General features: G+C 40.7%; 1 protein-coding gene across 1 annotated transcript in view; it reads left to right on the top strand.

The window, feature by feature from the left end:
- The window catches only part of LOC124255220 (ubiquitin carboxyl-terminal hydrolase CYLD-like), a 31,034-nt gene extending 18,975 nt beyond the window's left edge, over window positions 1–12,059 (top strand). The window contains exons 6-13 of the mRNA XM_046689064.1: window positions 505–655; window positions 3,952–4,216; window positions 4,792–4,883; window positions 5,974–6,040; window positions 8,591–8,711; window positions 9,274–9,382; window positions 10,704–10,819; window positions 11,828–12,059. Coding sequence (XP_046545020.1) covers window positions 505–655; window positions 3,952–4,216; window positions 4,792–4,883; window positions 5,974–6,040; window positions 8,591–8,711; window positions 9,274–9,382; window positions 10,704–10,819; window positions 11,828–11,929 — 1,023 coding nt within the window. The 3' untranslated portion in view covers window positions 11,930–12,059. The remainder of the gene's footprint in view (window positions 1–504; window positions 656–3,951; window positions 4,217–4,791; window positions 4,884–5,973; window positions 6,041–8,590; window positions 8,712–9,273; window positions 9,383–10,703; window positions 10,820–11,827) is intronic.
- The last annotated feature ends 3,004 nt before the right edge of the window (window positions 12,060–15,063 follow it).

Below are 15,063 nucleotides of genomic sequence, written 5' to 3'. Positions count from 1 at the left end.
AGTGGACAAGCACAATCATGTTTGATACTTGCTACTTCTAAATGCTTTTTGGACCGTTAAGGTTAAGATGCCACATTGATCCGTTGCTGGAAACAGTGGCATACGATATGGACTGTTGTTTCTGACAAACACTGCCCCATAAGCTGATGAGTACAATATATTCGGTTCAGTGAGGGTTCTCTGTAGAGTTGATATTTCTCTGCATTTATTATTTATCTCTCTTGAAATGAAAATGGTTAATATAGAAAATAGCAAACTCAAAGTTTAGAATTTTGGATTATCTTCCTTCATGAAAGAATGGTGCCATTCTTTGGTTATTCTTATTGCTGATATTATGAATTCATCTACACAATTATGGCATGTGATTCTTTGAATGCTTACAGTTACTGCTAAATATGCCTCGAGCTGTAATACATGTGGCTTGTTTGTGGTGATGTGTAGGTACACTGTAGCATTGGTTGTCTTCTAGGCTGTATGGTGACATTTTGTAACTTCACTCCACAGGAGGAGGAGACGTCTGCTGGAACTGATGGGACGTTTAAAGGCCGACGCCTGTTTGATTGTGGACCTAAGAGAGCGTTGTTTGTTCCTTTGTATAAATGTCATAAAGATAAACGGTTCAATGCAGCCAACAGGAGGAGCACAGACAGCACATGTAAGTTACTCCATCATGCAGGTACAAAGACAGGTGACACTAGCAATCATACAGGTAACACTCAGACAAAGACAGGTGACACTAGCAATCATACAGGTAACACTCAGACAAAGACAGGTGACACTAGCAGTCATACAGGTAACACTCAGACAAAGACAGGTGACACTAGCAATCATACAGGTAACACTCAGACAAAGACAGGTGACACTAGCAGTCATACAGGTAACACTCAGACAAAGACAGGTGACACTAGCAGTCATACAGGTAACACTCAGACAAAGACAGGTGACACTAGCAATCATACAGGTAACACTCAGACAAAGACAGGTGACACTAGCAATCATACAGGTAACACTCAGACAAAGACAGGTGACACTAGCAGTCATACAGGTAACACTCAGACAAAGACAGGTGACACTAGCAATCATACAGGTAACACTCAGACAAAGACAGGTAACACTAGCAGTCATACAGGTAACACTCAGACAAAGACACAGGTGACACTAGCAATCATACAGGTAACACTCAGACAAAGACAGGTGACACTAGCAACACTCATACAGGTAACACTCAGACAAAAAGACAGGTGACACTAGCAATCATACAGGTAACACTCAGACAAAGACAGGTGACACTAGCAATCATACAGGTAACACTCAGACAAAGACAGGTGACACTAGCAGTCATACAGGTAACACTCAGACAAAGACAGGTGACACTAGCAATCATACAGGTAACACTCAGACAAAGACAGGTAACACTCAGCAATCAGGTGACACTAGGTAACACTCAAAGACAGGTAACACTAGCAGAGACAGGTGACACTAGCAGTCATACAGGTAACACTCAGACAAAGACAGGTGACACTAGCAATCATACAGGTAACACTCAGACAAAGACAGGTAACACTAGCAAAGTCATACAGGTAACACTCAGACAAAGAGACAAACTAGACAGGTAACACTCAGACACTAGCAATCATACAGGTAACACTCAGACAAAGACAGGTGACACTAGCAATCATACAGGTAACACTCAGACAAAGACAGGTGACACTAGCAATCATACAGGTAACACTCAGACAAAGACAGGTAACACTAGCAGTCATACAGGTTACACTCAGACAAAGACAGGTGACACTAGCAGTCATACAGGTAACACTCAGACAAAGACAGGTAACACTAGCAATCATACAGGTAACACTCAGACAAAGACAGGTGACACTAGCAGTCATACAGGTAACACTCAGACAAAGACAGGTCACACTAGCAGTCATACAGGTAACACTCAGACAAAGACAGGTAACACTAGCAGTCATACAAGTAACACTCAGACAAAGACAGGTAACACTAGCAATCATGCAGATAACACTCAGACAAAGACAGGTGACACTAGCAGTCATGCAGGTAACACTCAGACAAAGACAGGTGACACTAGCAGTCATACAGGTAACACTCAGACAAAGACAGGTAACACTAGCAGTCATGCAGGTAACACTCAGACAAAGACAGGTAACACTAGCAATCATACAGGTAACACTCAGACAAAGACAGGTAAAACCAGCAGTCATGCAGATAACACTCAGACAAAGACAGGTGACACTAGCAGTCATACAGGTAACACTCAGACAAAGACAGGTAACACTAGCAATCATACAGGTAACACTCAGACAAAGACAGGTGACACTAGCAATCATGCAGGTAACACTCAGACAAAGACAGGTAACACTATCAGTCATACAGGTAACACTATCAGTCATACAGGTTACACTCAGACAAAGACAGGTGACACTAGCAATCATGCAGGTAACACTCAGACAAAGACAGGTGACACTAGCAATCATACAGGTAACACTCAGACAAAGACAGGTGACACTAGCAGTCATGCAGGTAACACTCAGACAAAGACAGGTAACACCAGCAGTCATGCAGGTAACACTCAAATAAAGACAGGTGACACTAGCAGTCATACAAGTAACACTCAGACAAAGACAGGTAACACCAGCAGTCATGCAGGTAACACTCAAACAAAGACAGGTAACACTAGCAATCATACAGGTAACACTCAGACAAAGACAGGTAACACCAGCAGTCATGCAGGTAACACTCAAACAAAGACAGGTGACACTAGCAATCATACAGGTAACACTCAGACAAAGACAGGTGACACTAGCAATCATACAGGTAACACTCAGACAAAGACAGGTAACACTAGCAGTCATACAGGTAACACTCAAACAAAGACAGGTGACACTAGCAATCATGCAGGTAACACTCAGACAAAGACAGGTGACACTAGCAATCATACAGGTAACACTCAGACAAAGACAGGTGACACTAGCAATCATACAGGTAACACTCAGACAAAGACAGGTAACACTAGCAATCATACAGGTAACACTCAGACAAAGACAGGTGACACTAGACAGGTGATCATATACAGGTAACACTCAGACAAAGACAGGTGACACTAGCAATCATACAGGTAACACTCAGACAAAGACAGGTGACACTAGCAATCATACAGGTAACACTCAGACAAAGACAGGTAACACTAGCAGTCATGCAGGTAACACTCAGACAAAGACAGGTAACACTAGCAGGTAACACTCATGCAGGTAACACTCAGACAAAGACAAAAGTAACACTAGCAATCATACAGGTCATACAGGTAACACTCAGACAAAGACAGGTGAACACTAGCAATACACAGGTAACACTCAGACAAAGACAGGTAACACTAGCAATCATACAGGTAACACTCAGACAAAGACAGGTGACACACTCAGACAAAGACAGGTGACACTAGCAATCATACAGGTAACACTCAGACAAAGACAGGTAACACTAGCAATCATACAGGTAACACTCAGACAAAGACAGGTGACACTAGCAATCATACAGGTAACACTCAGACAAAGACAGGTGACACTAGCAATCATACAGGTAACACTCAGACACTCAGGTAACACAAAGACACAAAGACAGGTAACACTCCAGCAATCATAACAGCAATCATGCAGGTAACACTCAGACAAAGACACTAGCAATCATGCAGGTAACACTCAGACAAAGACAGGTGACACTAGCAATCATACAGGTAACACTCAGACAAAGACAGGTGACACTAGCAATTATACAGGTAACACTCGCTCATGGATAAGTGACACTAGCACATGTGAGATAAAATATGCAGATTTGAGCACATAAGAAATGATTTGGTATCTAATCCAATTTTGGATAAACTGACATGGAAAAAAGTCCTTTTGTATGATAATTCATTTTTTTATTTTTCAGCATTTGGAATACTGGAGACCCCTGACATAACTGGTGATGTATCACCACCGTCGTCACTAGAGACTGTGAGAAAACTGATTGGTAAAAACAAGGGAATTCAAGGACATCATAACTCGTGCTACTTGGATGCCACCTTATTTGCGATGTTTTCTTTTACTACTGTGTTTGATTCCATATTATATCGACAACAAACACCAGGAGACCTCGAGGCGTACGGTGATGTGCAAAAAGTTCTCAAGGAAGGAATTGTGAACCCACTGAGAAAGTAAGTCTGAGATATGAGTGTAGTAAGTAACAAACAGTAGCAGCAACTGTGTAGACAGGGGTGCTCAAATCAAGGCTTTGATCTTGTTGTAAGAGGCAACGACTGCAGGTGCTCAAATCGAGGCTTTGATCTTGTTGTAAGAGGCAACGACTGCAGGTGCTCAAATCAAGGCTTTGATCTTGTTGTAAGAGGTGACTGACTGCAGGTGCTCAAATCGAGGCTTTGATCAGTGAGGAATGTCTGAACTGTATCTTATTTGTGAGGTGTTTACTGAATTCTTTTGTTGTATGTAGTTTATGACTGGTAAGTGACTGTTGCAGGGAGCATGTGTGACAGAGTTGCATCCCCTAGACATTCCAGAAAACCTTTGATCATGTGTTTGAATTCTAAACTCACCTGAATGGGCATCAAGGTTTGTCAGCACTGATGCTTTCATGGTTTCCACCCATATCCAGCTGTCACAGCATGGCGTAGCTGGACTATGCAGTAAACCTTGATAACTCACTCACTCCTGTTATGTGAGAGCTGACGTGGTGATGGTGTTATTGTATAGATGCTGGTATTGTCTGTTGTAGACTGTATTACGTGAGAGCTGACAAAGTGATGGCATTGAGGAAATTTTTGGATAAACTAGGGAAGATCCCTGGCATGATGGGTGAAGAGAAAGGTGAGAAGAAATAAAGGAACAAATAGATGCAGTTTGTTTTTTTACATCCATGTTATTTGGTTGCCTATTAATATTTTATTCTAGACCAGACAAACCAATGGAGCTACGTTACGAGGAGAGTTGCACACAGTAAGCCAGGTTGCAGGTTGAGACCAGCCAAGTTATTTAGTCTTTTTATGACAGAAAAGTATAATTCTTCTTATCTTGCCTCTCACATAAATGTCGTTTCCTGATTGGCTGAGCGCTCTTCTATTGTTTTTCAATGTACCCTGCTTACAAGCGAGTAACATTTTCTATGTACCCCGCTGGGAATGCCTAACTCAACTGGTAGTTCGTAGTAGTGATTCTTTATCTCAAATAACATTGAATCATGCATAATGTACGGAAATTACTGATGTTTTGCAAATGCAAATCAATGGAAGGGAGATAACTCTAAATTTTTCTTGTCTTGTCGTCTGGTACTCTATACTATGATCCGATACCTGTGCTTCAAACAGTTCAAAATTACCATTGAGGTGTTCGGTAAGATAAATACGTTGTTCACTGGTCCCTCGGGGCCCTTCAGGCTCAGGGAACATAAACAAACATCGAGGGTACATCAGCCCATGTCCCGCTTGTGACCAGTGAACAACTTATATTATGACGTAGAAAATGCAAGAAGCAAATTGCAACAGTGTCCTTAAATATTTGTTTCACACTCAGTAACCAGTATTTCAGCTAGATCACTGGGCCATGTACTCAGTATGCTAGTCTAGGTTAACCCAGTGGTCAATGTTATGAGCACTTCAGGTAATTAAAACATGCAATCAACCAAGCCACTGAGTGTGACCATCAGATATTTCTAGAGGACAAGCTCTTATCAGTCTATCAGGACAGTTGATCCGCATTCTACAAAGAATTTGTCCAACGTGTAAATCCCAATTATTCAAATCACTATAACCACTCCTGACTGAAACTACTGATTTCATGGCCATGTCAAAGCGGATGCCGATATTTATAGACAAGTACTTCTTTTTGTAACCATACATAATGCAATGTCACAACTGTTACATGCAGTATACGCATACCTGCCACTGTGTGTGTATTTCAGATCCTGAAGAGTTTCTGAGCACCTTACTGGGACAAATAATGAGGGCTGATCCACTGCTGCATCTCAGGTGGGGCTTTAGATAGCTATGTAGCTCCTGTGTGAAGGTGTAACGCTGAAATAGTGATGCTAATGTCTGTGTATAGCTGTAGCAATGTAGCTAATGTTTGTGTATAGCTGTGGCAATGTAGCTAATGTTTGTGTATAGCTGTAACAATGTAGCTAATGTTGTATATAGCTGTAGCTAATGTTTGTGTATAGCTATACCAATGTAGCTATTGTTTGTGTATAGCTATACCAATGTAGTTAATGTTTGTGTATAGCTGTAGCAATGTAGCTAATGTTGTATATAGCTGTAGCTAATGTTTGTGTATAGCTATACGAATGTAGCTAATGTTTGTGTATAGCTGTAGCAAATGTTTGTATATAACTGTAGCAATGTAGCTATGTTTGTGTGTAGCTGTAGCTAATGTTTGTGTATAGCTATACCAATGTAGCTAATGTTTGTGTATAGCTGTAGCAAATGTTTGTATATAACTGTAGCAATGTAGCTATGTTTGTGTGTAGCTGTAGCTAATGTTTGTGTATAGCTATACCAATGTAGCTAATGTTTGTGTATAGATGTAGCAATGTAGCTAATGTCTGTGTATAGCTATACCAATGTAGTTAATGTTTGTGTATAGCTATAGCAAATGTTTGTATATAGCTATAGCAATGTAGCTAATGTTTGTGTATAGCTATAGCAATGTAGCAATGTTCATGTATAGCTGTAGCTATGTTTGTGTATAGCTGTAGCTAATGTTTGTGTATAGCTATACCAATGTAGCTAATGTTTGTGTATAGATGTAGCAATGTAGCTAATGTCTGTGTATAGCTATACCAATGTAGTTAATGTTTGTGTATAGCTATAGCAAATGTTTGTATATAGCTGTAGCAATGTAGCTAATGTTTGTGTATAGCTATACCAATGTAGCTAATGTTCATGTATAGCTGTAGTAAATGTTTGTATATAGCTGTAGAAAATGTTTGTGTGTAGCTGTAGCAATCTAGCAAATGTTTGCATATAGCTGTAGCAATGTAGCAAATGTTTGTATATAGCTGTAGCTAATGTTTGTGTATAGCTGTAGCAATGTAGCTAATGTTTTCATATAGCTATAGCAATGTAGCTAATGTTTTCATATAGCTATAGCAATGTAGCTAGTGTTTGCATATAGCTATAGCAATGTAGCTAATGTTTTCATATAGCTATAGCAATGTAGCTAATGTTTATATATAGCTGTAACTAATGTTTATAATAGCTATAGCAATGTAGCTAATGTTTGCATATAGCTATAGCAAGGTAGCTAATGTTTGCATATAGCTATAGCAATGTAGCTAATGTTTGCATATAGCTATAGCAATGTAGCTAATGTTTGCATATAGCTATAGCAATGGTAGCTAATGTTTGTGTATAGCTGTAGCAAATGTTTGTTTATAGCTGTAGCAATGTAGCTAATGTTTTCATATAGCTATAGCAATGTAGCTAATGTTTTCATATAGCTATAGCAATGTAGCTAGTGTTTGCATATAGCTATAGCAATGTAGCTAATGTTTTCATATAGCTATAGCAATGTAGCTAATGTTTATATATAGCTGTAACTAATGTTTATAATAGCTATAGCAATGTAGCTAATGTTTGCATATAGCTATAGCAAGGTAGCTAATGTTTGCATATAGCTATAGCAAGGTAGCTAATGTTTGCATATAGCTATGGCAAGGTAGCTAATGTTTGCATATAGCTATAGCAAGGTAGCTAATGTTTTCATATAACTATAGCAAGGTAGCTAATGTTTGCATATAGCTATAGCAAGGTAGCTAATGTTTTCATATAGCTATAGCAATGTAGCTAATGTTTGCATATAGCTATAGCAATGTAGCTAATGTTTATATATAGCTGTAGCTAATGTTTATAATAGCTATAGCAATGTAGCTAATGTTTGCATATAGCTATAGCAAGGTAGCTAATGTTTTCATATAACTATAGCAATGTAGCTAATGTTTTCATATAACTATAGCAATGTAGCTAATGTTTGCATATAGCTATAGCAAGGTAGCTAATGTTTTCATATAGCTATAGCAAGGTAGCTAATGTTTTCATATAGCTATAGCAAGGTAGCTAATGTTTTCATATAACTATAGCAATGTAGCTAATGTTTTCATATAACTATAGCAATGTAGCTAATGTTTTCATATAGCTATAGCAATGTAGCTAATGTTTATATATAGCTGTAGCTAATGTTTATAATAGCTATAGCAATGTAGCTAATGTTTTCATATAACTATAGCAAGGTAGCTATAACTATAGCAAGGTAGCTAATGTTTGTGTAAAGCTCTTCTTCCCTATGATAGTTTTTCGTTTGCCACTTTCACTGCCAGCGGTTTGCCCAGTGTAATATCCACTTCAGTACAGATCTATGTATAGAGTCTGTATGTGGCATTTAACTACCACTGTTCTAGGTATCTTTTTCCTTTCAATGAAGTTTTGCCCCCAACACAATATATACATTGTAAGTGAGAGCATTTTGGAGTTCCTAGCTGTGCATATGCCATTAGTAAGCTTGTTCTCACCGTCCTGTTGCAGCTCGGGGGAGAAGACCAACTTCTACCAGCTATTTATGGAGAAGGACGACATGTTACTGCTCCCCACCACCCAGAAGTTGGTGGAGCTGTCCTTCCACCAGAGCGATGTCAAACTGAAAGAGGTGAGTTATTACAACATGTATGCCTGGAACCTGTTCCCCACAGTCATCTTCCACAGAAAAGTTATACAAACGTTTGGTCAAATTTATACTTCTTGGTCTTCATTGCAAAGGCAAAGGATTGTTGCAGTCAATGGCAGTAGGCTGCGGTTTCATGAGAGATGTCAGTACAGATTACAGCCATGAGATATTGCAATTCAGAAATAGCTTTTTTATCAACAAAATATTTGGCTCCTCAAGTGCACCCAGTAAGTGGTTGAACACTAGACCCTGCAATGATTTTTGCCTACAATTTAAAGCGTTTGTGTTTGTGTCCATATGTGTTTGTTGTCAGTGGCACACTGTGGCCAAGTGATGTTCAGAGCAACTGGGGGCGGTGGGGTAGCCTTGTGGTTAAAGCATTCACTTGTCACGCCGAAGACCTGGGTTTGATTCCCCGTGGGTAGAATGTGTGAAACCCATTTCTGGTGTTCCCTACCGTGATATTGCTGGAATATTGCTAAAAGCACCGTAATACCAAACTCACACTCAGAGAAACTGAATGGTCGTTGTTTCTATGTGGCAGGTCCCATCATGTTTCATCATCCAGATGCCAAGGTTTGGAAAAGACTACAAGATGTTCCGGCGGATTATTCCCAGCTTAGAACTAGACATTACAGACATCCTAGAAGAAGGTAGATATGAACAGGTGGCTCTACCAATGTTCACATGGTCATTCCAAATACAGATTATATAATGGACAAATGTCATCATTCCTGCCATGTTCATATCCTTAGTCGTTCAGTGTATTACACTAAGTTTGGTTATGATAAATCCCATGGACCAATCCACTCACACACCAGTGTTTTGTGTCTATGCTGAATGGTTTGATGTAAGGATAACTATCCTGTCAAAGTCCTTTCAAGGGAGATACCCGTGGAGATCCGGGTTAGAACTGATCTTCAGTAACCCATGCTTGTCGTAAAGGGCAACAAATGGGATCGGGTGGTCAGGCTCGCTGACTTGGTTGTCACAGTCATATCATTATATCCCAATTGTGTTGATCAATGTTCATGCTGTTGATCACTGGATTGTCTGGTCAAGACTTGATTATTTACAGACTGCTGCCATATAGCTGGAATATTGCTGAGTGCTGCTTAAAACTGAACTGACTCGCTCACTCATGGGAGAGGGGTGGTGGGGTAGACTAGTGGTTAAAACATTTGTTGCGCCGAAGGCCCGGGTTCTATTCCCCACAGGGTACAATGTGTGAGTCCCATTGTTGCTGGAATATGCTAAAAGCGGCATAAAACTATATTCACTCACTCACCTTTCATGGGAGAGAAATTCTGAGCTTAGAGTTGAAATGGTGACTTCCGAAACATGTCCGTGTTGTGGACATGGGTCAAGGGTATATGTTATGAGTGGAAATATGATACAGTGGATAATCTAGGGTTCTGGTGTATATGCGATATGTAACCAAGCAATTGTAAATATTTTAACTGGGTTCTTCCCCATTAGGCTACTCATGTGTAGTGTGAGTTGTCTCCCCTTAGCTGCCATCATCATCAGTAGTAATGTAGCACTGCAGTTGATCAGTGTGAAATTTATCACAAGAAATTGATAAGAAATAACTATTTCAATGCCAAAAGTAAGCAATACTTAAATCACAGAATCTGTTACAATTTCTAAATATACATTATTTTCAGTAATTAACATGTCTGCTGTGTTCAAAGATATCAGATGTTAGACAAAAGTACATTCCCGCCACAAGGACTGGGTAATAATAAATTATTAAAGACAGATCATAAAATTACTATCAGTACATTTTCATTCAGCTGTGTCAGTGGAGAGCGAGTATGGAATCAAGAAGGCCTCTTCACTGCATAAAACTTAGTCTATATGTATGCTACGGAATGTGGGGCCCAAGTTGTCGATGACCAGCGGGTTGATGACATAGCAAGTTGGCCCCTGTGTTTTCATGGCTTGCAGTGAGTATTTGTGTTTGTGTTGCAGGAGCTAGGGAGTGCATCGTTTGTGGCAACCTGGCCACACATGAGTGTAAGGACTGCTACCAACTGCAAAAAACAATGTTGAGTGCCACAGCCTTCTGTCAAAACTGTTGTTCAATGGTATGTTGTTTTATTTCACCTTTCATGTACTGTAATGCAAGGGAAATAAGAAAATAAATAAAAAAAGGGAAATAATAGTTAGCGGGTAAAGCCACCGACCCTTTCAATAAAAAAAAGAAAAGAAAAGGAAATATTCATCTCTTTGAAAATTGACACACTTGTGAGAGATTTTCGTTATAGTTACTTCCCATTGTTTGTTGAAGCATCAGAAAACCATTCAATTACAAGGATTGATAATTAAAGAAGACATATGTACAGAGAGACATTTGTTCACATGATTTTCAAGGAAATATTTCAAATAGTTCAGTATAGTATTTAGTTCAGTGAGTTAGAGCATATTACTTGGTATATGAAAGAAGGTATGGTTGACCCACATTCTGTTTATAGTAATACTGGATTAATCCCAGACAGCTGTGTTGGTGGTAGGAGGCAGCTGAGTGGTAGGGGTGGACAGACTCTGTGACTTGATGGCATGTCATCATAGCCTGTTGACATGGAAACATGTGAAGATCCGGGTTCGAATTGATCTTCAGTAACCCATGTTTACCTGTATTTTGGGTGGATTTCTGATTGGACTGCCATAATCATAACAAGGGAATTAGCCCTAGAAAAGTAGTTTCATTTTATAATCGATGATCTGATATGGTTCAATAGTGGTCAGACCCGTGAACATCCAGGTAAGAATCAATCTTTGTCGAAAGAACCTACTAACGGGATTGGGTGGTCAGATTTGCAGACTTTGTTGACACATGGCATCGTATCCCAGTTTAGTAGATCGATGCTCATGCTGTTGATCACTGGATTGTCTGGTCCAGACTTGATCATTTACAGACCGCCGTCATATAGCTGGAATATTGCTGAGTACGGTGTAACTCTATACTCACTCACTGTTGACATGGAACGCTGCCTATAACATCAGTCACTAGTTATGTGCTCCACTCAGTTATTTGCTGCCTGCATCTTAGTAGCTGGACTATTGACTGTAGACCTTCAACCTCCTGTCCACAGAGCCATCAGCACAAGACGCGGGAAGGGCCACGTGCCGACTCCCATCAAAGTGTCAGAGAGTCTAAAGAAACACCTGGCCTCCTGCAGCGAAGTGGATCTTAGTTCCCACCGAGAGAAGATGGAGCTGTTTGCTGTTGTGTGTATCCAGACCAGTCATTATGTGTCCTTCGTCAAGTGTGGCACGGGGGATGAAGCTCAATGGGTCTTCTTTGATTCAATGGCAGATAGAATGGGTAAGACTGGTTGGACCAGAGCGTTATAGTGGCTCGGGTGTGAAGAGCAAGCAAGAATGGTTTCCTGAACAAAATGGCGAGTGATTCTGTGACATTTGATTGGCTAACCTCACAAAATAGACCACTATAGTGACAGATTTTACAGACAGCTGTTTCTGACAGTTGATTGTGTTGCATTATTACACTTAACTGTGTCACTGATTTCATAGTCTTCATGTTTCTATGTTAATGTTTGAATAAGCAGTCTGTAGAGTTGATGTCAATGTGTTAATTAATAAGGACGGCCTTCAGTGTGTTTGTATCAGTGGAGTTTGTTAGTATAAATACTGGTGTACATTCAGTGTAAATCCATGTATCTTGTACTGCTGTTCCAGTAAGATTGAGCAGTGGTATCATAAATGGTCAGGGGGTCAGGCTTGGTGAACTGCATGGAATGTTGATCCTTCAGTCAGTGGTCAACCGAACCAAGACTCATGTTATTTACTTGTTTCTAGAATGTTGCTGTGTAACACAGTAAACAAACACTGTTTCAGGTGAACAGAAAGGCTACAACATCCCAGAGGTGAAGGTCGTTCCTGAGTTGTCATTATGGCTGTCGGAAGGGAACTGGGATAAGATCCATAAGATAGATGACGACAAGCGGCTTCCAGAGTCGATCCGTCGCCTTCTGTGTGATGCCTACATGTGCATGTACCAGAGCACGGAGGTCTCCATGTTTAAGTGATGGATGCAGTGTGTTTTGTGGAAACCAATTTACCAATGGGCACATCACTATCGTTTTGTGTCACGAGCACACATCACCACGTAGTTGGGCCTTGAGATTCCCTCGCAGAATGGAGTGATTTGAAGATGGCTGGATGAAGAATAACAATGCAGACGTTTTTTTTATTTACTGAACATGGAATAACTTACTTGTAATCTCAGTGAGTGAGTGCGTTGGACGTGTTGTTAAAAAAGCACCGGTAAAAGTATGCTTTGCTGTGATTGGACGTCTACATTGATAGTAAGATCGGGAAGTGTTATGTGAAACTTGGAGACATTTAATTGTCATGGTGAGGCTGTGTACTGTATTATATGAGTACTCCTTCCCTCTGTATGGCCATCTAGCACATAAGATAGATCCATACAAGGTACAAACTCTTGTATGGTGCATGTAGGTATTGTGGGTATTGTGTCTCCAGCTACGTGTGCTTGTTGTAAGAGATGGGCGTGGAATGGTGGGTGACTTGCTTCATGGCAGACATTGTATCGCAGTTGTGGCCAGTGATGCTAATGACGTGTTTGTCTGATCGCTTTCACATAGCAGGAATATTGCTGATTGCTGGGTGAAGTGACAAACCAACATGTGTTACTGTATTGTTACATGACGTCATGACATGGTACTGATATCATGGCACATGTCCATGTATCAACAGGTACTTCCTAGCAACCATAGTTAGACCTACTGTCAAGTTAATGATAGTTACAATATTCTTTTGTTGTTATGTAGTGCCAGGCATGTATTTCTAGCAGTGCATGTATACATATTCATTTTCTATCAATGTATGTATATAACAATATGTATGTATATCGTATAGCTTGCAGTGATTTAGGGAGCTTCTTTCATAGCATGTTTGACAAGGACCAGTACCATACATCTCTTAGATAGTCTGGGGTTACTTCATGTCAACATGATGTTCCAGAATGTTTGCTGGTGTCACAGCAACCTGTTTGGCCTGATGTTACCATGGTGATGACACTCCCTTCAAGGATTGATCTAACTTGTTCAGTGACCTTGTTCTACATATTGTTAAAACTTCAACAGTTGTTCCATGAGTGTGTAATATATTCTGAATGATACTGTGTGCTCCTAAGTTAACCATCACTGTATATAAGTTTTGTATAAAGGAATATGTACAGCTCTTTCAATAGTGAGTGAGAATGGTTTTACGCCGCTTTTAGGTATATTGCAGAAATGACCTTCACACTTCCGTAAAAAATGTTGGGGTTCAAACCTATAGCTGCACTAGGATAAGCAACCACTTCCACCAGGCTGCCCCGCTGTCAAAGCTTTGTTCAGACATGAAACAGGTGACAGAATGGTTAAGCAGTAGGTGAATGACGTCTGTACTGTCACATCTCTGGCACTGCAGCAGTCAAGCCTGTGGGTGATGGTGTGAATGAATGACGTCTGTACTGTCACATCTCCGTCACTGCAGCAGTCAAGCCTGTGGGTGATGGTGTGAATGAATGACGTCTGTACTGTCACATCTCCGTCACTGCAGCAGTCAAGCAGTCAAGCCTGTGGCTGATGGTGTGAATGAATGACGTCTGTACTGTCACATCTCCGTCACTGCAGCAGTCAAGCCTGTGGCTGATGGTGTGAATGAATGACGTCTGAACTGTCACATCTCCGGCACTGCAGCAGTCAAGCCTGTGGGTGATGGTGTGAATGAATGACGTCTGTACTGTCACATCTTCGTCACTGCAGCTGTCAAGCCTGTGGCTGATGGTGTGAATGAATGACGTCTGTACTGTCACATCTCCGGCACTGCAGCAGTCAAGCCTGTGGGTGATGGTGTGAATGAATGACGTCTGTACTGTCACATCTTCGTCACTGCAGCTGTCAAGCCTGTGGCTGATGGTGTGAATGAATGACGTCTGTACTGTCACATCTCCGGCACTGCAGCAGTCAAGCCTGTGGCTGATGGTGTGAATGAATGACGTCTGTACTATCACATCTTCATCACTGCAGCTGTCAAGCCTGTGGGTGATGGTGTGAATGAATGACGCCTGTACTGTCACATCTCCGCACTGCAGTCAAGCAGTCAAGCCTGTGGGTGATGGTGTGAATGAATGACGTCTGTACTGTCACATCTTCGCACTGCAGCTGTCAAGCCTGTGGCTGATGGTGTGAATGAATGACGTCTGTACTGTCACATCGGCACTGCAGCAGTCAAGCCTGTGGGTGATGGTGTGAATGAATGACGTCTGTACTATCACATCTTCGTCACTGCAGCTGTC

The sequence above is a fragment of the Haliotis rubra genome, unplaced genomic scaffold (genome assembly GCF_003918875.1).
Source record: "Haliotis rubra isolate DU_JTF1 unplaced genomic scaffold, ASM391887v1 Scf599, whole genome shotgun sequence".
NCBI classification, from domain to species: domain Eukaryota; kingdom Metazoa; phylum Mollusca; class Gastropoda; order Lepetellida; family Haliotidae; genus Haliotis; species Haliotis rubra.
The sequence above is the reverse complement of the archived record's forward strand: the minus strand, read 5'-3'. Positions and strand labels throughout refer to the sequence as shown.